Raw genomic sequence first — 23,582 nt, 5'->3', positions numbered from 1 at the left:
AACCAGTAAGAATTCCAGCTCTCACAGACCTGTTAGTTTTTTCTTTAAGAAGCCCTCCTGTTCTCCACTCATTACCTGTATTAACAGCACCTGTTTGAACTCGTTACCTGTATAAAAGACACCTGACCACACACTCAATCAAACAGATTCCAACCTCCCCACAATGGCCAAGACCAGAGAGCTGTGTAAGGAAAATTGTAGACCTGCACAAGGCTGGGATGGGCTAAAGGAGAATAGGCAAGCAGCTTGGTGAGAAGGCAACAACTGCTGGAGGTCATTTTGCAGGGCTCTGGCAGTGCTCCTCCTTGCACAAAGGCGGAGGTACCGGTCCTGCTGCTGGGTTGTTGCCCTTCTACGGCCTCCTCCACATCTCCTGATGTACTGGCCTGTCTCCTGGTAGCGCCTCCATGCTCTGGACACTACGCTGACAGACACAGCAAACCTTCTTGCCACAGCTCGCATTGATGTGCCATCCTGGATGAGCTGCACTACCTGAGCCACTTGTGTGGGTTGTAGACTCCGTCTCAGAGTGAAAGCACCGCCAGCATTCAAAAGTGACCAAAACATCAGCCAGGAAGCATAGGAACTGAGAAGTGGTCTGTGGTCACCACCTGCAGAACCACTCATTTATTGGGGGTGTCTTGCTAATTGCCTATAATTTCCACCTTTTGTCTATTCCATTTGCACAACAGCATGTGAAATTTATTGTCAATCAGTGTTGCTTCCTAAGTGGACAGTTTGATTTCACAGAAGTGTGATTGACTTGGAGTTACACAATGTTGTTTAAGTGTTCCCTTTATTTTTTTTGAGCAGGGTGTATATATATATATACACTGCTCAAAAAAATAAAGGGAACACTTAAACAACACAATGTAACTCCAAGTCAATCACACTTCTGTGAAATAAAACTGTCCACTTAGGAAGCAACACTGATTGACAATAAATTTCACATGCTGTTGTGCAAATGGAATAGACAAAAGGTGGAAATTATAGGCAATTAGCAAGACACCCCCCAAAACAGGAGTGATTCTGCAGGTGGTGACCACAGACCACTTCTCAGTTCCTATGTTTCCTGGCTGATGTTTTGGTCACTTTTGAATGCTGGCGGTGCTCTCACTCTAGTGGTAGCATGAGACGGAGTCTACAACCCACACAAGTGGCTCAGGTAGTGCAGTTCATCCAGGATGGCACATCAATGCGAACTGTGGCAAAAAGGTTTGCTGTGTCTGTCAGCGTAGTGTCCAGAGCATGGAGGCCCTACCAGGAGATAGGCCAGTACATCAGGAGATGTGGAGGAGGCCGTAGGAGGGCAACAACCCAGCAGCAGGACCGCTACCTCCGCCTTTGTGCAAGGAGGTGCACTGCCAGCGCCCTGCAAAATGACCTCCAGCAGGCCACAAATGTGCATGTGTCTGCTCAAACGGTCAGAAACAGACTCCATGAGGGTGGTATGAGGGCCCGACGTCCACAGTTGGGGGTTGTGCTTACAGCCCAACACCGTGCAGGACGTTTGGCATTTGCCAGAGAACACCAAGATTGGCAAATTCGCCACTGGCGCCCTGTGCTCTTCACAGATGAAAGCAGGTTCACACTGAGCCCATGAGCACATGTGACAGACGTGACAGAGTCTGGAGACGCCGTGGAGAACGTTCTGCTGCCTGCAACATCCTCCAGCATGACCGGTTTGGCGATGGGTCAGTCATGGTGTGGGGTGGCATTTCTTTGTGGGGCCACACAGCCCTCCATGTGCTCGCCAGAGGTAGCCTGACTGCCATTAGGTACCGAGATGAGATCCTCAGACCCCTTGTGAGACCATATCCTGACACATGCACATTTGTGGCCTGCTGGAGGTCATTTTGCAGGGCTCTGGCAGTGCACCTCCTTGCACTAAGGCGGAGGTACCGGTCCTGCTGCTGGGTTGTTGCCCTCCTACGGCCTCCTCCACGTCTCCTGATGTACTGGCCTGTCTCCTGGTAGGGCCTCCATGCTCTGGACACTACGCTGACAGACACAGCAAACCTTTTTGCCACAGTTCGCATTGATGTGCCATCATGGATGAACTGCACTACCTGAGCCACTTGTGTGGGTTGTAGACTCCGTCTCATGCTACCACTAGAGTGAGAGCACCGCCAGCATTCAAAAGTGACCAAAACATCAGCCAGGAAGCATAGGAACTGAGAAGTGGTCTGTGGTCACCACCTGCAGAATCACTCCTGTTTTGGGGGGTGTCTTGCTAATTGCCTATAATTTCCACCTTTTGTCTATTCCATTTGCACAACAGCATGTGACATTTATTGTCAATCAGTGTTGCTTCCTAAGTGGACAGTTTGATTTCACAGAAGTGTGATTGACTTGGAGTTACATTGTGTTGTTTAAGTGTTCCCTTTATTTTTTTGAGCAGTGTATATATATATATATATATATATATATATAAATATATATATATATATATATATATATATATATTCAGAGCCATATCTCTGTAATGCTTAGAGAAGATCTTATGTCAAGTGTTATTGACGTGTTGTGGTTGCAGGTTCACTTGGCACATCTAAAGCCTTTTCTTTTGGGTTGTTGCTATAGACCACCAAGTGCTAACAGTGAGTAACTAAATAATATGTGTGAAATGCTTGATAGTGTATGTGATGTCTACCTTCTTGGGGACTTGAGTATTGACTGGTTTTCATCAAGCTGTCTGCTCAAAAGGAAGCTTCTTACTGTAACCAGTGCCTGTAATCTGATTCAGGTTATTAAATCAACCTACCAGGGTGTTTACAAACACTACAGGAAAAAGATCATCCACATGTATTGATCACATTTTTACTAATACTGTAGAACTTTGTTCTAAAGCTGTATTTGTACCCATTGGATGCAGTGATCACAATATCGTGGCTATATCCAGCAAAGTCAACATTCCAACAGCTGGGCCTAAAATAGTGTATAAGAGATCATACAAAAGATTTTGCTGTGACTTGTGGATGATGTTAAAAAAATAGTTGTTGGTCTGATGTGATTAATAAGGAGCATCCAGACGCTGCACTTGATGAATTTATGAAATTGCTTCTTCCAATTATTGATAAACATGCACCTGTTAAAAAAACTGACTGTTAGAACTGATAAGGCTCCATAGATTGATGAGGAATTGGTTCAAAGAGATGGGGAAAAAAAAGAGTGGCTAATACGACTGGCCGACTTACTGCATATTGATTACTTAATTGGCAAAGTGGGCAAACTTAGGCAGGAAATGCCAACGACAAACGGTGAGCCAAGAAAACAATTAATGAAAGAAAATAATTGCATGTTTTAATTTTGTAAAGTTAGTGTGGGAGAGGTGGACAAACTGTTGTTATCGATCAATAATGACAAAACCTCCTGGCATTGACAACTTAGATGGAAAGCTACTGAGGATGGTAGCTGACTCCATGGACACTCCTATCTGTCATATCTTTCACCTGAGCCTAGAGGAAAGTCTGTCCTCAGGCCTGGAGGGAAGACAAAGTAATTAAACTACCCAAGAGTGGTAAAGCGGTGTTTACTGGTTCTAACAGCAGACCTATAAACTTTCTTTCTGCCAGCAAAAATTGTGTTTGACCAAATACAGTGCTATTTCTCTGTAAACAAATAATTAACAACATACTTTCAGCATGCTTATAGAGAAGGGCACTCAAAATGTACTGCACTGACACAAATGACTGATGATTGAAAGAAATTGATAATAAGATGATTGTGGGAGCTGCACTGTTAGATTTCAAGCAGCCTTTGATATTATTGACCATAACGTGTTGTTGGAAAAAAAACTTGTGTTATGGCTTTTCAACCTCTGTCATATCGTGGATTCAGAGCCATCTATCTAACAGAACTCAAATGGAAGCTTATCTAATGTCAACCGTGTAATGTGTGGTGTACCGCAGGGCAGCTCTCTAAGCCCTCTACTCTTTTCTATTTCTACCAATGACCTGCCACTAAACAAAGCATGCGTGTCCATGTATGCTGATGATTCAACCATATAAGCATCAGCAACCCCAGCTAATAAAGTCACTGAAACCCCTAAAGAGTTGCAGTCTCTTTTGGAATGGGTCCTGAACATTTCTAAAACTAAGAGCATTGCATTTGGTAAAAAAGTATTCCCTACATTCTAGACCTCAGCTGAATCTGGTAATGAATGGTGTGGCTGTTGAACATGTTAAGGAAACTAAATTACTTGGCGTTAACTGTCATGGTCAAAACATATAGATTCAATGGTTGTAAGGATGGGGCGAGGTCTGTCCGAAATAAAGAGATGCTCTGCTCTTTTGACACCACACAGCAAAAAGCAAGTTCTGCAGGCTCTAGTTTTGTCTAATCTTGATTATTGTCCAGTCGTGTGGTCCAGTGCTGCACGGAAAGACATCTTTAAGCTGCAGATGGCCCAGAACAGAGCGGCACGTCTTGCTCTTCATTGTAATCAGAGGGCTGCTATAAATACTTTCTCTTGGCTAAGAATTTAGGAGAGACTGACTGCATCACCTCTTCCATTTATAAGAAACATTAATGTGTTGAAAACCTTGTTTGCATAGTCAACTTACACACAACTCTGACACACACACGTACCCCACCAGACATGCCACCAGAGGTCTTTTCACAGTCCCCAAATCCAGAACAAATTCAAGAAAGCATACAGTATTATAGAGAGCTATTATTGCAAGGAACTCCGATCAATCTCATCTTGCTCAAATAAACAGCAAACCTGGTTTCAAAAACCAGATGAAGCAACACTTCACGGCACAACGCCTCTCCCCTACTTGACCTAGATAGCTTGTGTGTATGCATCGATATGTAGGCTACGTGTGCCCTACACATTATTTTTTAATGTAGTTTTGTCCTTGAGCTGTTCTTGTCTATTAATGTTCTGTCTTATGTAATGTTTCATGTGTACCCCAGGAAGAGTGCTGCATTTGCTAAAGCTAATGGGGATCCTAATGAAATACAACAATATACCACCCACCCACAGAGAGATGGGAGCACAGCGTCAGCCATAGTGTGGCACCCCTGGAACATTTTTAAGGGGTTTGCCTCATGGCTTACTCAATGGTTAGTGTTGTTAAGGAACACAACACACATGTATAACCCCATACACAGTACCTTGCTGTATTTGCCCATGGCCATGCCAGTGAGGTCAGAGAGCAGGTTGCAGAGATGCTCCTCAAACAGGCTGTTGTTGGTCAGGTTCTCCCCGGTCAGGTTCACAAACTGGTGGGCGTACACCACCTGACCTGCAAAGGTCAAACAGACAAATAAGAATGCGGTAGACCTACAATACACTGACAATACCAGCCTGACAACACCAGCCTCGACTTATTTTTTCCCTCTCTTCATATCGTGTATTTCAGATCCGTTTTTGATTTTTACAGTACTGCATATGTAATTCGTTTTGCCTTGGAAGATTACCCTATGATAGGTGAGACGAGATCCTAAATAACAACAATAAAATCAACACATACCTTGCATCCTCTGCCCCAGCAGGTGGAGAATCTCCAACACTGACCAGTGGATGTCCAGGTGGAGGTGTAACAAATGCCAGGAGGGAGGAAACAGCTGAGGGGAGATATACAGTAAAAGCATACCAGGGTTCAAATACTTTGAAATATCTAAATTACTTTCACATACTTACGAAATGTAATGGAACATTTTATGTATGTACTTTTCTAATAATGTAACTAATTGAACGAACCCTCACTATCAGTATCTGCAAGTTGGCAGTACGCCCAGACCCTTGATTTGAGAACAAAAGATATCTCAGTTTCAAGGTCTCAGCCTAGACAAGAAGCCTCCTGGGGTGTTGGGTGTTGTGTTGCCTCGTAGGGTCTCTCACATGCATGACCCAGTATTGGTCAGTCACATGAATGAAGCAAACGTTAATGATTCATTAATTATGAACGATTAATAAGCTAAATCATGCAAATATAACTTGTCTGCAGTATATAAGAGAACTAACGGGACTGCCCCGGTAGAGCTCCTGATCGACATGTGTACTTGGTGAATTGAGTTGGTTGGAACCTCCCCAGGGCGCTGATAATAAAGAATGATTAATTTAAGATTGACTTTGAGTGTCCCTGTGTAGAATTTCCACGACAGAAGTAAGTATTGAGATATATTTTCTTTGAAAAGACAAGTAGTTGAATATTTTAATGTATTTGGAAATACACTTGGAAAGTAATTGAAAAACTTAAATCCACTGACTCAAATACACTCTCATGCATTTAACCCAAGTATTTGAAAATAGCATTTGAAATAAGTATTTGAACATACTGTCAAATTTAAATAAGTATTTGAACATACTGTCAAATACAATTTGGCAGACTATTTGTTTTTTACATTCAAATACTCAAGTAAAAATAATTGTTTTGGGCTGTGTATTTGAATATTCAAATACACAGAAAAAGTATATTAAATACCAGATACTTAAATACACATATATTTGAACCCAGGTCTGGTATTCACTTACAATATTCATGCTTTTTGTGTGTGTGTGTGTATGTGGGGGGGGGGGGGGGCGGGGGGCTACCTTGCCCTGGTGCTGTATGGTGAGGGAACTCTGGATGTTGGCTGGCAAGTCTTTGAGGCGCCCTATGAGGAGGGTGACCCCAAAGAGCTCCTCCAGCAGAGCAGAGGGTAGCTGAGCCTCCAGCTCCTCATAGGGGTGACAGGGGCCCTCCTCCAGGGGACAGGTGGGCTCCAGGTACCTGCAGGGTGCAGAGGTCACATAGGGAACCACAGAAAAGTCAGGTGTCAGACCTGAATGCTGATCCTTTGACCTTTTAAAACAAAAAACAAATCCTTACACTGTTTTACTGGAACTAGATATGTATATGCCTAGTAAATATAGCCTATGCCCTAGGCCAGGAACACAGTCAGTGAGAATCAGTAATAACTGACCAGCAGCATTACCTGTATAGGAAGACTTTGACATATTGGAGAAACAGCACACATTGTTGCCTAAGGTCTTCTGCCTCATAATGGAGGCTGCTGGCTTGGCCTGAAACATAGCATTGTCAAGTATATACAGTACAACAAAAACAGTACAAGATTTCCCCATCACAACAACCCAGGAAAAAAAAAAAAGATTGAACCACCAAATCAAATCACATCACACTTGGTTATTACGACAAAGCTTCATCTAATTTCAACTTATGAACCCCTCACAAAACCATGAGCAGCAAGGTATACATTAAGTTGGCTTACCAAAGTCATGAGAGCTGGACTGCACCAGGGTCTCTAATTTAAGAAGCTTTTGCCTGAAAGGTGACAACAAATTGTGACATACTGCCCTCAAAACCCTGAGAATTAGAGACAGTGAGGCAGTTACACATAGTCTGGAATAAATGAATGACACTCCACATTATCTGGCTGTATTCCCACCTGAACAGGCCAAACAAAAGCTTGGTAGATTCCACCAGAGCGGTCTCTGTCACCCATGGGAAACCAAAGATATCCACTGTGTCATCTTCATAGTCTGCAGGGGCTGGGGCCAGACGTAACAGCAGCCTATGGAAGACAATAGTAACTAAGATCTGCTGCAGCCTAAAAGACACTGAAGACAGGGAGTTTTCCTCAAACAATATTGTCGGTAACGATTCTGTTGTATTATAACAAGGTCAACATATTATTTCTGTCCACTGTCGTCAGCTGTCCAATCTAACAATCTTTTGAGTTACTATGCGTCACATACGGTATGAAAGTCCCACCTACTTCCTGGATCATGTCCCATGCTGTTATTGAATGGCATTCAAGATTATATTGTCAAATTCATGAAAACACAGTAATTTAAGATATATATTATATTTGTATTTGTGGATTAATTTACTCAATCAGAAATATTCATGAAAGGCATCAGGTAGAAGCCAATTAATCCACAAATACTAATATAATTATTACATATATCTTAAACAACCACTTTTTTATTAATTTGATTATATATTCTTGAAGTCCATTCAAAAACACCGTGGGACGCGATCCATGAAGTAGGCGGGACTTTCCTTCTGTATTTACCATGACAAGTGCCTAATGTAATGTATCTGTACTCTTATCCAGTAGATTATACACTGAATAAAGGAGTACTGAGGAGTATTTCTGAATGGAATAATTTGTTTAACTTGACTGATTTCCTTATGTGAACTGGTACTCAGTAAAAATCTTAGAAATTGTTGCATGTTGCGTTTATATTTTTGTTCGGTATAATATTAGCCTGCCAAATATGCCTTAGCAGTGTGCTCATAGAGACGTTACCGTTTCAGGGAGCCCCTGCCAATATAACTGTCAGATGACAGTGGCCGGGTGTCATCCCGACCTGGGTCAGATGCACAGGAGAAACAGGGTGGCAGGGCTGGGGTCAGCTCACACTGGCTTTCCCCTGCGAAGGGTGACACCGGCAGGGTCAGTGACTGGCTGATGTCCTCTTCCATTGTCTTCACTTTAGAGAAGCGACATTAAAGACACAATCTGCCATTTCAACAGTCTGGCCATGGCACTTTGGTTGGGAAGATGAGAAATGGGGCTGGGGAAGTGTCAATATAACGTTAATCGTTTTTGAAACGATACAAATGACAACCTAAACAGTTAAACAACACATCTATAAAACGTACACGTAGTTAGCCAAGTTAACCTTGTAATCTTACAGGGCTAATGTTGGCCAACATCTAACGTTACTTAGCTAGCTAGTTAACGTTACAGTTCACTGAAATACTAACGTTATGTTTGTATAACTAACTCACTGTTCTATCTGTGCCGTGGTTCACTACTAGAAGCAGTTACTCTGAGTCTTGACTTTATGCTCTGCCTGTCTTTATGCCCTGCCGAGAATAACATCGTCAAAACACCTATATTAGCAGCACTGTTGAATAAACTGCAGTTACACCATCAAATGAAACGCAAAGTCAAAAAAAAGCTTGGTTTGGTTAACGAGCTAGCTCACCTCCAGATGAAATCCTGAAATCCTTTCCGAATGCTCTGTTTGGGGTTTTCACTTCCGCCTGTCTCTCCCGCGCAATGGAGCACACGAGCTACGCATGCGCAGATTCGGCAACGCAACCGATATCTCCCGGATGATTGGTCCGAAGTTCTGTCGAGAGGAGTGATGTAGCTGTTAAATTGTAGCAAATACATTACAGTTATCATTCGAATTATTAAAAAAAGAAGATTATAAAATAATGATACGCCTACCTACATGTGGGGGAAAAAGCCATCTAAACTTCTCAAGAATGGTTCAATGTTGGGAACCAATTCCTAAAATCTAAAAAAATAATTAATGGTGTATGCAGCCTACCGAATCCTGTCATTGTCAGTGGTCCCTCTCCCTATTGAGACTGGTCAATACATAAACACTTCCCTAGATAAACGTGTACGTACGCACTTTTTGTAACAATGGTTCCATTGAAACTGAAGCTCATACCTAGCTTTACTGTGGGTTATACAACGACATTAGGGATGATATTTTTTGTCAGCTGTCCAGGCAAAATGAAAATGTTAACGGTCTTGATGAGAATAATAAATTATGTAAAACGTTATCAGGTAACAATAATGTAATGTCTGCGCCAAAGCTTGTCAACTTATAACAACTGTGACGTTTCTTTATATGTGACTAATTGTATTTTTATCCATTGTACTTTGTTTTGTTTTTGTTTTGAAGGCCATCTGATCAATATATATATATTAAACTCATTCGGGGTCTCAACTTACAAGTTAGAATAGTAGAATACACAAAGTGCAATTTTGAAATGTGTTTGTGCATCAGCAGTTTTTCTCTTGTTATGTCAGTTACTGACAGTCACCGAATTAGCCCATGTCATCTAACATTTTTATATTGGTAAATTAGTCTAGTGGCCAGCTATCTAAATGTAGTAATCATGGTCGAATTACCACCCGAGGGCCCCCATTGATTTTGTTAGTCAAACTCACTCAGATATCATGTTAAAAACAACAAATATTTCTCTCCACCCTATGGCAAAATGTGTAGAATTAGAGACTTTGCTGTAAAATTGCACATGTGGATATACACATCCTCGAGCAACTGCGGCCCCTCATGATGAGTTCATGTTTTTCTGGCCCCCTTGTCAAAGTTGACTATCCCTGGTATAGTTGATGTAGTGCATTATATTTGTATGTCATTTGTAGCCTTGTATGAAAGTCACGTCCTATGCCCTTCCTTCCCCGACAGTCCGTCTCTTGGTGTCCCCGTCTCATTAAAAACAGTACAACAGTGAAATAAAATTGGACCCAGGCTAACCCTAATTTCCATATGCAGATCTGTCTGTGCAAAACGGTGTCTCGCCATCTCACCACGCTTGCGTTCAAATGCATATTCACATATTTTCTCAAATAATTTTTGACAGGAGCAGAATGTTGTCGTTTACTGGAGTAGTTTGTGACGGGATTTAATTAGCTCTCGTTTGGATACATGCTCGAGAATTAGGGAGTCTATAGGATAGATAAGTCTACATACAACCGCGTGTTTATACCACTGGACGAATTTGTATGAATATCTCCCTACACACCACAGTTAGAGACAATAAAGAGGACCCGAGAGACATTGAATTGGATTTGTTTGCTTTGTGAGGCAACGAATATGTTTTACATAACATCAAGAGATCCAGACCCAAAAAGCAGGTAGGTTCCATCATTTCTGCTAACCTTTCTTTGGAGAGAGGGTAGGGCAATTTCAACGTGTGTATATTAATAAATCCCCTTCCTACAAGGGAGTGTGTAACTTAAGTCTTTCCAAATGGTCCATTATGTTGTGAGATGCTCAGTTGTGAGATCAATTCTGTAGTTTTATTGTGAGATCAATTCTGTCATTTTATTCAGGGATGTTTCTAGCTATTTTTTGGTGTACCTAAGCGATATTTGTTAAGGGGGGCCCACTTTCCGGAAAAAACATTTGGCAGCATAAGGAACATTTTACAGTTTTAAAGCAAATGTATGCAATTCCACACCTTTTTCCATGGAACAGAGAGAAAATGTTGCAGTTTTAAAACAAATTTCCTGCAATTCTACACATTTTCCTATGACTTATGCCATGTTCATATGATATCTTAGTGAGAATAACTAACAAAATCAATGGGGGCCTCCTTGAGTTCAGGGCTCCTGGGCACATGCGTGCCTTGGGTGCCCAGCCAGTAATTCGGCCATGATTACTACAAGGTTTAGATAGCTGGCTAGACTAACTTACCTCGCAATCTATCAAATGTTAGCTGACATGGACTAATTGAGTGACAGTGACTGACATAACTGCCCCCTAGCTACCTCTTATTAACCCACCATAATATTGGCCTGGAAACGGCATTGATTTTGTTATTATTATTTATTATTATTGCATTATTTAGTGCAATTTATCATATAGGGCTACTGTATTGCCTCCTTGGTGTAACCCAGAATTGTGTCATGTATGTTGCGGAAACACAGTATTAGTCTTTACTTGTGAATATAGTCATCATGTGTAAGCAGCATGTGAGACATGCCAAGAGCTTTGGACTATAAGGTTCTAGTATTCTTTTGAACTTAATAACATGAATTGGGGTATTTTGAGGTACTATATATGTTACGCGGAGTGGAACAGGAGAACCCACGAGCAGGCTCAGACAAGGAGACGGGGATGAAGTAACCAAGCTATTTATTGTAACACAGAGGAAGATGGAGTGCAGGTCAGGGGAAGCTGGGCGGGTCGCTGGAGACCTGGTGCGGAGGCTGAGGCTGGAGCGAGAAGGTTTGAGACAGGTTAAGCAGGTCCGTGGGGAATCCAAGGGAGTAGTAGAGTGGGGAATCCAGGACAGAGTAGCAGGATGACGAGACGTGGGACAGGAGACAGGGACCAGAGTCAGAGCGGGCAGAACTGTAGCGGAGAGGAAAACAGCGTCAGGCAGGGAAACAGGCACAGCAGGGTAACAGGATCTGAATAGTAACAAATAGCTAGAAGCATAGACTGACTGAGCAGAGATTACGATCCGGCACCGTGGAAGTGGCAGGGCTGAGTATTTGTAGAGGTCTTGATTATGGAACAGATTGCAGCTGGTGGGATCTGCTCTGACTCCAGCACACCTGTCTCCGCCCACACAATCACACACACAGAGAGAGAGAGACGGAGAGGGAGAGAGTACTGGGGGATGCATAGAGAAAATGCATATTGATATGGAAATTAGTGGAGACAACTTATAAGAGTATCTCTTGAGTGGAGGAAGCTAAGCTGTTAGCAGCGCCATAATGGGGGTCAGCGTGCTGCTAACAGCTTAGCTTCCTCCACTGTTTAACTACCCTATGCTGGGCTCAAACCAAGTATCCTCTGTTTTACAACACAGGTAACCGTCCTTCTTGACACTGTGCAAACCAATTGAGCCTTGGAAGGCTCCATCGACGACATTTCAAGATAGGTGTGGAGGGAGCTTATGGTACATTCTTAACTCCGTTACACTCACCCCTTCTAAACTCGCTAGACAGTGACAACCCCGACCGTTGAGCGAAGGCCAACTGTCGATCCGGGTCACGTCACCACCGTAACGGGGCTCAGCGTGCTGCTAAAAGCATAGCTGCCTCCACTGTCTGACTGCCCCATACTGGGCTCGGTATCAGATTTGAAGGTAAGACCCAGATGCAGACTGTGTCGGAGTAACAATGTTTATTATGGCAACAGGGCAGGCAAACAACAGGTCAAGGCAGGCAGGGGTCAATAACCAGAGTAATGGGGGAAAGGTACTGGATGTGATGAGGCCTGGGTCCAGGATGTCCCTGGTGGGGACCCAGCACCTCTCCTCCGGGCCATAACCCTCCTAGTCAACCAGGTACTGGAACCCCCTGCCCCGAGGTCGAACCTTCAAGGGACGCCTCACCGTGTAAACCGGTTGGCCGTCGATGAGGCGAAGGAGAGGGGTGGGCCTGGAAACAGGAGACAAAGGGCTGTGAGACATGGGTTTAACTCTGGACACATGAAAGGTGGGATGTATACGAAGCGTACGGGGAAACAAAAGATGAACAGCAGAGGGGCTAATCATTTTGGCAATGGGCAATGGGCCAATAAACCTGGGGGAGGGCTTGCGGGATTCCACCCGGAGGGGCAGATCCCGGGTGGATAGCATACCATCTGCCCTTGTCGTCGATACCAGGAGGTGGTCTTGAGGAGGGCCAACCGGGCTCCTGGGCAGAAGGAACATCTGGGCAGAAGGAATGCCGACCTCTTCCTCCTGCTCGGGGAAGAGCAGGGACTGACACCTCAGGGAACACTCAAAATGAGATAGGCCCGTGGCAGAGCAGGGAAGGGTGTTGCGGGAGTATTCCGACCCACACCAGCGTTCCGTAGATCCAGCTTGGAAAACACAGTGGCCCCCTGGAGCAGCTCGAAAGCCGAGGAGATGAGTGAGAGCGGGTAGCAGTTCTTCACCGTTATGTCATTGAGTCCCTGGTAGTCGATGCACGGGCGCAGGGTCTCGTCCTTCTTCTCCACAAATATGAACCCTGCGCCGGAGGGAGAGGACAAAGGACGTATAAATCCTGCAGCTAAGGAGTCCACAATGTAGGTGTCCATGCCCTTGGTCTCCGGTCCTGACAGCAAGTACAGTCGTCCCCGGTCGGAGTGTTGAACACCTCCTGAAGATCCTGGTACTCCGCCGGTATGGCGGAGAGGTCTGGGGCACCTTCCGAGCCCCCAGGAAGACGCCCCGGGGCAGGTTGAGCTGACTTCAGACACTGGGTGTGGCAGAACGGCCTCCAGTCCATGATGGCACCAGTAGACCAGTTGATGAGAGAACTTGATGAGCAGGAATTGAATAGTCTCACTGTGTTTCCTGACAACGTAGTTTGATGGGAGTTGTAATATGAGTGACCAGGTATATTGAGCGCCTGTCCAGTGCTCTAACATCCATGGGAGTGGAGAGGGGCTGAGTGGGGATGTTCAGCTCGGAAGCCAGGATAGCATCCAAAACACTGTCATCAGCCCCAGAGTCAATGAGGACCCAGAGAGATTTAGACTGGCTTCCCCACAGCAGAATAGCATGAACAGGGGTGCGAGCAAGGGAAGCAGGAAAGTTCTCCATATGGCCCACCAGAGTACTCGCTCCTACCAGTGAGCCTGATCTCTTTAAAGGACAAGAGGACACAAAATGACCAAGAGTCTCGCAATACAGACAACTCTTCATGTTGATCCTGTATTGCCATTCCCCTGGCGATAGCACAGCTCTACCTAGTTGCATAGGCTCGGGAAGCGGGGACTCAGCCGTCTTCGGCGACTCTCGGGGAAGGTCGGGAAGCCTCGGGTTCTCTCGGCAACGGGATCGTCGGGGACTTTCCGGGATGACTCCTTGGGAGGAGATGGCGTCGCGCATCTGTCCCGTGTCTGCTGGGTCAGGCATGGCTAGTTCATACTATCAGGTTTGAAGGTAAGCCCCAGATGCAGACTGTGTCGGACTAGCAATGTTTATTACAGCAACAGGGCAGGCAAACAACAGGTCAAGGCAGGCAGGGGTCAATAACCAGAGCAGTGGGGGAAAGGTACAGGACGGCAGGCAGGCAGGCTCAGGGTCGGGTCAGGCAGAGTGGTCAGGCAGGCGGGCTCAGAGACAGGACAGTCAAGGGTCAAAACCAGGAGGGTGAGAAAAAGAGAGACTGGGGAAAAGCAGGAGTTGAGATGAAAAACGCTGGTTGACTTGACAAACAAGATGAACTGGCAACAGACAAACAGAGAAGACAGGTATAAATACACAGGGGATAATGGGAAAGATGGGCGACACCTGGAGGGGGGTGGAGACAATCACAAAGACAGGTGAAACAGATCAGGGTGTGACACTCGGGGGATCTACAGATACTGTTTGTCATGCTCAAGGGATGAGCAGCATTGTTTTTTATGTTTAAAGTAACAAGTCTGGTCTACAAGTTAACACCCTGGCAGTGTTGCGTGACCTATGGCCTGACCTCTAGAAATCATGTTCAATTCGACCACAAACTCTCTTTAAAAACTCTCTTTAAAAAAAAATGAGTCCCATATAGTTAGTGCCTCATAATGACTTTGCATAATGAGCTACATTCTCCTTCTTCATTGGGTCTCCTCCAAAATAGATCTCCTCATTGTGCTGAGCATAGTGGTAGTCACTTTTATCTCCGGCAAAGCCCTGTGGCCTCTGCTTGATCAATTAAAGGCCTGAAAGGCCTTTCTCCCCTGGCCCTTTCATCCTTCCGCCTGGGAGGAATAGAAAGTTATCAGTCTTTCCAAGCCGATATGCAGGACGGAAATAAGTAGTTTGTCTATAAAAAAATGTACAGGTGCTTTATCAGCGTCGCAGTAGGCCCCCAGGCCGCATCTGCATTCAGTTTGCTGCTGCCTGTACGCCATTTGCTCAACGACCTATCTGGCCCCTTGTTCAGCCTGCCTGTGCCTGGGGCCTGCTTACAGAGGGGGCGTACTGTGCAGCTCTGCCCTGCAGACCCGGCTCCTCCAGCCCCACACAGGGATTGACTAGGGCTAAGTCCCCTGGCGATGTCATTGATTTCAGCTAGGGTATTCTCACTGTAGATCGGGCCTGAGTGATGGTGTAGATTTGAACCCCGATGATCCTATTGCCGGGGTAGTTTGGGGAGCAGTGTGGGTATCCGTTTTCATATGGCTGACTGTTGAGGGTTTTGAAGGGAGGTGATGTGAAAGAGGAAGTGAAGGAGAACGAGCATAACCCGAGTGATGTGTTTCATCATTGCTCGGTGAATATAGAGGGATAAGTTGAAATGGCAGCGATGAAGAACAAACATTCAAAAAATGTAATAGTCTAAGTAAGCTACTCTTTTAGGAAATGTAAAGCTAAATTATTCATTTAGGCAACACATTTTTTTCCCAAGATTTCTTGTTAATGTGAGGCAGCAAGAGTTCAGACTCAGTCGGAGGTTCAAAACATTTGTATATATTTTACCGTGGAGGCGATGAAGAAGGCTGGATCCAGACGGGTTATTTACAAAATATACAGTATGGAGAGTATATGAAAAATAATCACTTTTCTTGTTACCTCAAACACAGGGAAAAATGGGCAAAATGCCCATAAACACACATCTGAATTGTATATGGCAGAACTATAACAGCATGTTACCTGACAAGCAGCTCTCCCAAAATGAGGAGAACGAGGAAAGGACCTGCCTAACCTGGCATAAACCATTCACGCCTTTACAGGTAAATTCTCAATGAACAGGGATAGGCTTCCGAACCCAGATTTGCCCGTGGGACGGCCAGATGGTGAAGAGGGATTCTTCACTCCAGAGAAAGCATTTCCACTTTCCACTGCCCAGCCTTTACACCACTCCAGCCGATGCTTTGCATTGCGCATGGTGATCTTAGGCTTGTGTGCGACTGCTCGGCCATTGAAGCCCATTTCATGAAGCTCCCGATGAACAGTTACTTCCAGAGGCAGTTTGGAACTCAGTAGTGTGTGTGCAACCGAGAACATACGTTTTCTTACGTGCTTCAGCAATCGGCGGTCCCATTCTTTGAGCTTGTGTGGCCTACCACTTCGCGGCTGAGCCGTTGTTGCTCCTAGACGTTTCCACTTCACAATAACAACACTTCTACTTGAACGGGGCAGCTCTAGCAGGGCAGAAATTTGACGAACTGACTTGTTGGAAAGGTGGCATCCTATGACGGAGCCACGTTGAAAGTCACTGAGCTCTTCAGTAAGGCCATTCTACTGTCAATGGTCTATGGAGATTGCATGGCTGTGTGCTTGATTTTATAGCCGAATCCACTCATTTGAAGGGGTGTCCACATACTTTTGTATATATTGTGTATCATTCTTCCCTGGGAAATCCTTATGGTTTCCATGCAGTCGATACGTCTAAAGTCTCCTATACATCCTTTAAAGGCCTAGTGCAGTTAAAACACGTGATTATCCTGTGTTTTATATATATTTCCACTCTATGAGGTTGGAATAACACTGTGAAATTGTGAAAATTATTATAATGCCCTTCTAAGAGCTGTTTGAAAAGGCTACGTGAAATTTCAGCCTGTTTAGGTGGGATGGAGTTTTGGCCTGTCTGGTGAATTAGTTAATAGACCAATAAGAAAGAGAGTTCTTAACCTCTCTGCCAATAACAGTTAGTTTTCAGTTTTCCCCTCCCCACTCAGACCACTCCCAGACAGTCCTAGCGAAATTCTTGCTTGAGAAATTGCTCTTTGCTAAAAGGCTAGTTTAAAACAGTCACCGAAATGATTTGATATTGAAATAAAAATGGCTGCATTGGACCTTTTAGGCTCAGTGAACAGGTCTGGGTAGGTTATTGCTGTAACTCAATGTAATAACGTGAGCCCCACACAATGGTGGCACAAGTTAAGAGGATAGATAGAGGGGTGGCATAAAAAGGTCGATAAAGAGCTGGTTTTGCATGAAGATTAAAGTCCACAGAAGGAGAGTGCTGTGTTTCTGCATTCGATACATTTGCATTAAGGCAAAGAGATTAAATGTGTGGAAAGAGTGTGTGTGAAAGTGTGTGTTTTCATGCTCTGGGCTCTTATGTGCCAGAGTTCTAACCCAGTGCAGCATACGGGGAGAGACCAGTGAAGGATCAGACTTGGACACTTTCTGCTGCTGCAGGTGGGGGGTATTTATACTGTACACTAGGCTACATCCACTCTTTGCATGTGAAGTTGGGAAGTATTAGGGTATTATTATTATTAGTAGTAGTATTATTATGTTGAAGGTTTGCTATTATTAAATGTTCCAGTATAATGTTATAGACCTAGGGAGAGGTTACTGGATCCTGTTACTAACCGTGCTCCTGCATTGTTACAAAGCCATAGGCGTTGTCCTATAATATGACAACTTGCGGACTATGGTACTCCGCAAAAGTAATTCGCTGAAGGGGAACTAACATCTACATTATATGCTTGTGCTTGAATTAGGTTGGGTTGTGTCAGTACATTTACAGCAATAATTTGGCTAGTGGATTATTTCAATCTACACCCCGCCTCTGAGAGAGGATTTATACCTTGCTATAAGTATGTATGAGCCTTTATTTTCTCTTACAACAACACTTATGTGTTAGGGTCTCGCTATGCACAACACTTTCAACTGTCTCAAATGGGCTGTTCTTTAGTCCGAGATGATTATACGCCATTATGAAGGGGTCTTGCTCATGACACGTCTTACAATGCATTATAATGTTATTCTCACTTAATAACTCATTACGTTGAGCCGGGTCAGGCTCAGGCAGGCACCTTCTTTTGCTTGTAAAGCAACAAACAGGAAGGACTTCACTTTGAGTTCTGTCGGTACTATCTGTCTATTTCTTTTTCTGTAGCTGGATGACCCTCAGGCATGCGTTTCCCCAGTCACACACTCTCTGAAGCGGGCATTTATGAAGCGTTCACGATGCTGGAAAGTGATTGCTGAATTTCAATGCATAACTAATTATTTATTGACCGAGACATTTTCCTGTCAAACTTCACTTACTGCTTTACCCTTTCACCTTTTGATTTTGTTACAACATTTTGTTATTCTTTGGCTATGCAGTTCCATAGCTAGTTAAAATGGTAATGCATGGTGCTGGTTAACAAACCATAATGATGTGTAACTTGTAAACACTATTGATGTTGAGGATTTGAGGATTTGAGGATTTAGACATTTAAGCTAAAATGCTGTTGTTGCTCTCTCACAGTAACTAGCCTTAACTTGGCATGAGTTAAACCATGTTTCCGTGTATCTGTATGTTTGCAGGGCCTTGATGGACAGGGCGGTGATTGTGCTGCTGACTGTATGCTGCCTGCTGCAGTGGCCTCTAGCGACCACAGGGAGGCAGCCCGGCATCAAGCACCACTTCTTCTATGCTGTGGAGATGGACGGAGGCACCAGAGCTGCACAAGCCCTGGCCGAGCAGCACGGACTACAGTTCATATCACGGGTCAGTGCATATTTAAAACCTGCCTTTATTACTTCATCCTATGGACCTGCAATTTTCATTCTTTAAATCAGTTTACTGAGGGGCTTTTTGTCGGGAGATGTACGAAAGTGCTGACTTCCATTTCCATTTGAGGATATCTGACTTTCATCAAATTACAGCGGCCTTTCTGAATATTTCATATCTGATCACAGACCCCCTCTCACCCACACACCCGCACACCCACACACACACGCACACACACACACGCGCGCACGCACACACACACACGCACGCACACACACTTTCACTCTTACCTCTTACCGTCACTGGCCAACCTTGGAATCCCATACTAAAATTCTGACAGAAGAAATCCAGTTGAACGTCTTTAGAAATGATTAGGCCTATATGCTTCCGTGTAATCTATTGTCGTCTGTCCATCTGTCTGTATGACTGATTCGTACCATATCAGTACCGTCTTTTGTAAAGTGTCTAGGCCTACTCAGAGTGTTTGTGTAGCTGATGTAATCGATGTTTAGGGGACGAGTTTTTTTTTTGTAATTGCGTGGCTTAGTAGATTCTGTATGTCAATGCGCCAAGATATTCCGTTTTTTTTTTATAGTTTGAGGTACAGTGTTAGTGTTGTACAGTATGTGGTGCTTCCAAGTTCTAGTTTTGCCTGGTCAAACTATTGAAGGAGAGGGTGCGAGAGTGTGAGGTTATTGATACGTGATCAGAGACGTGTCCTTTGCCCTGGTGGTCGACTCCCTGATGCTCACCCTGAGGACGTAAGCACATCTCAGCCTTGGCTCTGGCCGCTGCTGCCTGGACCATGAATAATACATTGAGTTGACCTTTATCAGGAGTTTATTGGACAGTGCCGCTCCATGTTGAACTCATACACACACACGGGCGCATACACACACACACACACACACACAAGCGTACACACACGCACGCACGCGCGCGCACACACACACACACGTGTAAATGTAGCCTCTCTTCTCAGGTATTAATGAGAGTGGGATCGGTTTTGAATCACCTCTCTCTCTCTCTCTCTCTCTCTCTCTCTCTCTCTCTCTCTCTCTCTCTCTCTCTCACTCTCTCTTTCTCTCTCTCTCTCCCTCTCTCTCTCTCTCTCTCTCTCTCTCTCCATTTGTGTATATTATAGTCTCAGCAACTTTGGACTCAGCAGCAGAGGAACGCCAAGCCAACCATGTCAGGTTCCTGTAGCTCCTCCAATCTGCTGACTGGCCTGTTTTACCTGTCGCCACAGGCTGATGCTAAATGTCAATGACATTAAATCCCTTTGTTAAAGTCAAATCCAATTTAATTGTGTCACCGGTGATTTGCTCATTGCATGCATACAATATTGTATATCAAGACCGGCACTTCACAATTGACTGTGATATTTTTGAAAACATTGAAGTGAAATGAAGAGTTTGACAGCACGGTAGGCTTTGGAGGAGGATGATATCTGCTTCTGGCATTCCAGTGGTAATATTGTACGAACGGAATGGGAATCAAATGTCTCTTGACGCTAGCACTCAGCATATCGGTGGTCTCTTTGATTTAGTAGCGCTCCTAGGAGAATGTCATCAGGTTTCTGTGTATTGTATTGTACTGGCTTGACATATTCATTTCAACTGGGATATAAGAAAGAAAAAAAAGAAGCAGAACGGTAAAAACAGAGACAGCGTTTTTGACATGATATATTTTACAACAATGCACCATAGGCCTCTTTACTTTGTATAACACAGCATAGCAGACAGGGTTGTAGATTGTAGTCATTCAGGAAGTAAACTGACATTTCCAAATTCTAGTTTCCCTTCTTGCTTTCCAGTGGCTTAATTTTTAAAATAAGAATGAGCATTTCTGTGTACTTCCTGAATTGACTGAAAAGCAATATTGACCCCCAACACTGATAGCAGAATATTCACCTTCCTATTTTGGATTTGATTTGATTTATTGACGGTCACTGGGGAGATTCAAGAGGACACTTGCAGTTTGCTGTCCAGATTTCTCAGTGCTCTTCTTTGGTTTCGGATGATGAGGGCCATGATTAAACATCATTATGTTGTTTTTCTCTTACCGGCTCCCAGATTGTTACCTGAGCAGTCATTTCAAAAGGGGCTTCAAGATTCCTCTCATTTGAAGGGTGCTATTAAAACCGTCACCAAGCCTGTACTTTAGATGTCTGAACGTCAGAAAATCTTCAGTTGAGGTGCAGTGAAAATATAGAACAGAAAAAACCCACACATTTTAAGTTAGTTTTAGTTCTCTCAAGAGAGGATCAGGATGTGAGTTGTAGTATCATAAACTCCCTCGTGCATGTGTTTGTGTGTACTCAGGACGGATTATTGTCCGAGTATGTGATACAGGTACTCTTCGAAACCCATGTAGTATACGATTGCAGTCGTCCATTGTTTATAATTGTGTAGCCGTTTGTGTGTGTGTGTGTGTGTTTGTGTGTGTGTGTGTGTGTGTGTGTGTGTGTGTGTGTGTGTGTGTGTGTGTGTGTGTGTGTGTGTGTGTGTGTGTGTGTGTGTGTGTGTGTGTGTGTGTGTGTGTGTGTGTGTGTGTGTGTGTGTGACAAGAGCACGCTCAGACAGGGTAGGTAATAGCAGACATTACTGGTGTGAGGTTTCAGACATGGAAAACAACAGGATCGTTCTCAACCACTTCACACACACACACACACACACACACACACACACACACACACACACACACACACACACACACACACACACACACACACACACACACACACACACACACACACACACACACACACACACACACACACACACACACACACACACACACACTTCTCATGGCCCCCGGCAGGTGTGAAAGCTTGTCATGCACACACACACTCCCCTTAATCTCTTCATGCTCATTTTATTACACAGAACATCAGACTGACTCAAAATACTGTACAGGCTTAAGAGCCCTCGCACTCACATGCACAAATGCATTCTCCATGTGTATTTGCAAATGTGTCGTATCATGTTATGTCCTATTTGTTTCACTGACTCTATATAGTGTGTATATGTGATAGTAGTATATATGACCGTGTGTGTGTGTGTGTGTGTGTGTTTGTGTGGGTGGTGTGTGTGTGTTGTTGTTGCTGTGTACTCTGAGACCAGGAAGTCCCTCCACTCCACCCAGTGGTGAAAGGCCTCCCAGAATTCCCCTCTCTCTAGTGATGTGGAATACTGCCGCCAGATTACCATATCATTACCATGTCATTACCATAACATTACCCAAGCACAGCTTGTGTTAGTGTCTGTGGACATTGTATCAGCTCATCAAGAGATTCAACCCCCCCCCCCCCCCCATGCCTATTTTAGACATACCCTACCTTCCACCTGTCTCTCTCTACCAGTCATACATGTACTCTTGAGGTGTGTTTTCTATCTGAGTAAAGCACATGTAATTGATGTAGAGAACTGGATTTACTGGGCTAAATGAAATCAGAGGGCTCAGAGATCAGTCAACTCGGCTGTCAATCACGCTTAAAACGACCTTTGAACAGGGCTTAGTCTGTATACTGTACCTCATTTAGAATCTCAATATCCTTTCAACAAAAGATACAAACCTGCGAGTTACAGACTGACCAGTCAACCGAGCGAGCGTGCAATATCAAACCAGGACATGTAAAATGCGTACTGCAGACAAACGTAAATGCTGCTTACGTGTGCTGAAGCAGATACAATATTGACAGTATCTGGCTAAATTATTAGACACTTCTGGTAAATACACAACTAAACATATTCTATGAAGGTTTCAAGGTAATGGACATGTAAGTCTTCTGACCGATCTCCATTCCCGATGTGTTCATATGCATGGTGGCTGAAATGCAATGACCAGGTTTCTCTATGGCATGGAAGAGACTCCAAGGCACACCTCTCTTTCCTCTCCCTCCTCCATCCACCCCTCCCTCTCTCCTGTGTCCTCTCCCTCTCTTTGCTCTTTGTGCAGGGCACTTAGGGGCACAGAGAGGCACACCAATACTCTAATGGCTAGGAGTGAGGCCCCATTCCATTAGTTAGAGGGCTGAGGGTTCACTCCCCTCTCTCTCTCTCTCTCTCTCTCTTTCTCTGTGTGTGTGTGTGTGTGCGTAATGGAGGCAGGTGATAGCCATGGCAGGAGGGTGGGCACCGCTGCACCAGCTGCACACTATAAAAGGCACCGTGTTTATTTTGATTCTACTCACTCTTTACTCCTCTCCCACCTGTCCTACTCATGCCTCACTCTCAACCGTAAAGACAGGGAGGAAAAACGGACAGACAGACACAAAATAAAGAGGCAAAGAGCATTCTCTGACTATGGAAGATGTCGATGCCGGTCTCTCCCTTCCAGGTGGGAATGCCAGGAAGAAACGAAGGACGAGGAGAGCAGAAATTATGTTGGGTGCTCTCTCTCTCTCCAGGCTGAGATGATGTATGGCTGCAAAGGCCACATGTTGGCCGTGTGATGGATTAAAGCACTTTGTAGGAAAATGACTGAGAGCGCCTCAGCACCCCCGAGTCCAGCCTTTAATAAAACTCTCTTCAATATTGAAATGGAGAAAGGAGAGGAGAGAAGAGGAAAGGGAAAAGGAGAGAGAGGAGAGAGGGAAAGAGAGAGAGAGGGGATGGGAGAGAGAGAGAGAAACACACAAACACATATACTCACACAATGCACTTAGGCTATGTGGAAATAGACTTGCA

The 23,582-nt window shown here is 44.3% G+C and overlaps 2 protein-coding genes across 3 annotated transcripts in view; one reads left to right on the top strand and one right to left on the bottom strand.

Annotated features, from left to right (window-relative positions):
* mms22l (MMS22-like, DNA repair protein) overlaps positions 1–9,061 on the bottom strand; it is a 33,612-nt gene extending 24,551 nt beyond the window's left edge. Inside the window, exons 1-8 of one of the 2 annotated variants that reach the window (XM_055903398.1) lie at positions 8,951–9,061; positions 8,266–8,533; positions 7,399–7,524; positions 7,222–7,274; positions 6,928–7,015; positions 6,545–6,722; positions 5,481–5,574; positions 5,122–5,252 (exon numbers count right to left, since the gene is read on the bottom strand). In XM_055903398.1, the coding sequence (XP_055759373.1) occupies positions 5,122–5,252; positions 5,481–5,574; positions 6,545–6,722; positions 6,928–7,015; positions 7,222–7,274; positions 7,399–7,524; positions 8,266–8,441 (846 nt within the window). In that variant the 5' untranslated portion in view covers positions 8,442–8,533; positions 8,951–9,061. Of the gene's footprint in view, positions 1–5,121; positions 5,253–5,480; positions 5,575–6,544; positions 6,723–6,927; positions 7,016–7,221; positions 7,275–7,398; positions 7,525–8,265; positions 8,534–8,750; positions 8,851–8,950 lie in introns of those variants that run through there. The other variant, XM_055903399.1, reaches the window with a different exon arrangement.
* An 8,459-nt stretch (positions 9,062–17,520) lies between these two features.
* The window catches only part of LOC129837324 (PC3-like endoprotease variant B), a 153,112-nt gene continuing 147,050 nt past the window's right edge, over positions 17,521–23,582 (top strand). Inside the window, exons 1-2 of the mRNA XM_055903396.1 lie at positions 17,521–17,582; positions 18,705–18,888. Coding sequence (XP_055759371.1) covers positions 18,712–18,888 — 177 coding nt within the window. The 5' untranslated portion in view covers positions 17,521–17,582; positions 18,705–18,711. The remainder of the gene's footprint in view (positions 17,583–18,704; positions 18,889–23,582) is intronic.

This window comes from Salvelinus fontinalis, chromosome 38 (genome assembly GCF_029448725.1).
Source record: "Salvelinus fontinalis isolate EN_2023a chromosome 38, ASM2944872v1, whole genome shotgun sequence".
Taxonomy (NCBI): Eukaryota; Metazoa; Chordata; class Actinopteri; order Salmoniformes; family Salmonidae; genus Salvelinus; species Salvelinus fontinalis.
The sequence above is the reverse complement of the archived record's forward strand: the minus strand, read 5'-3'. Positions and strand labels throughout refer to the sequence as shown.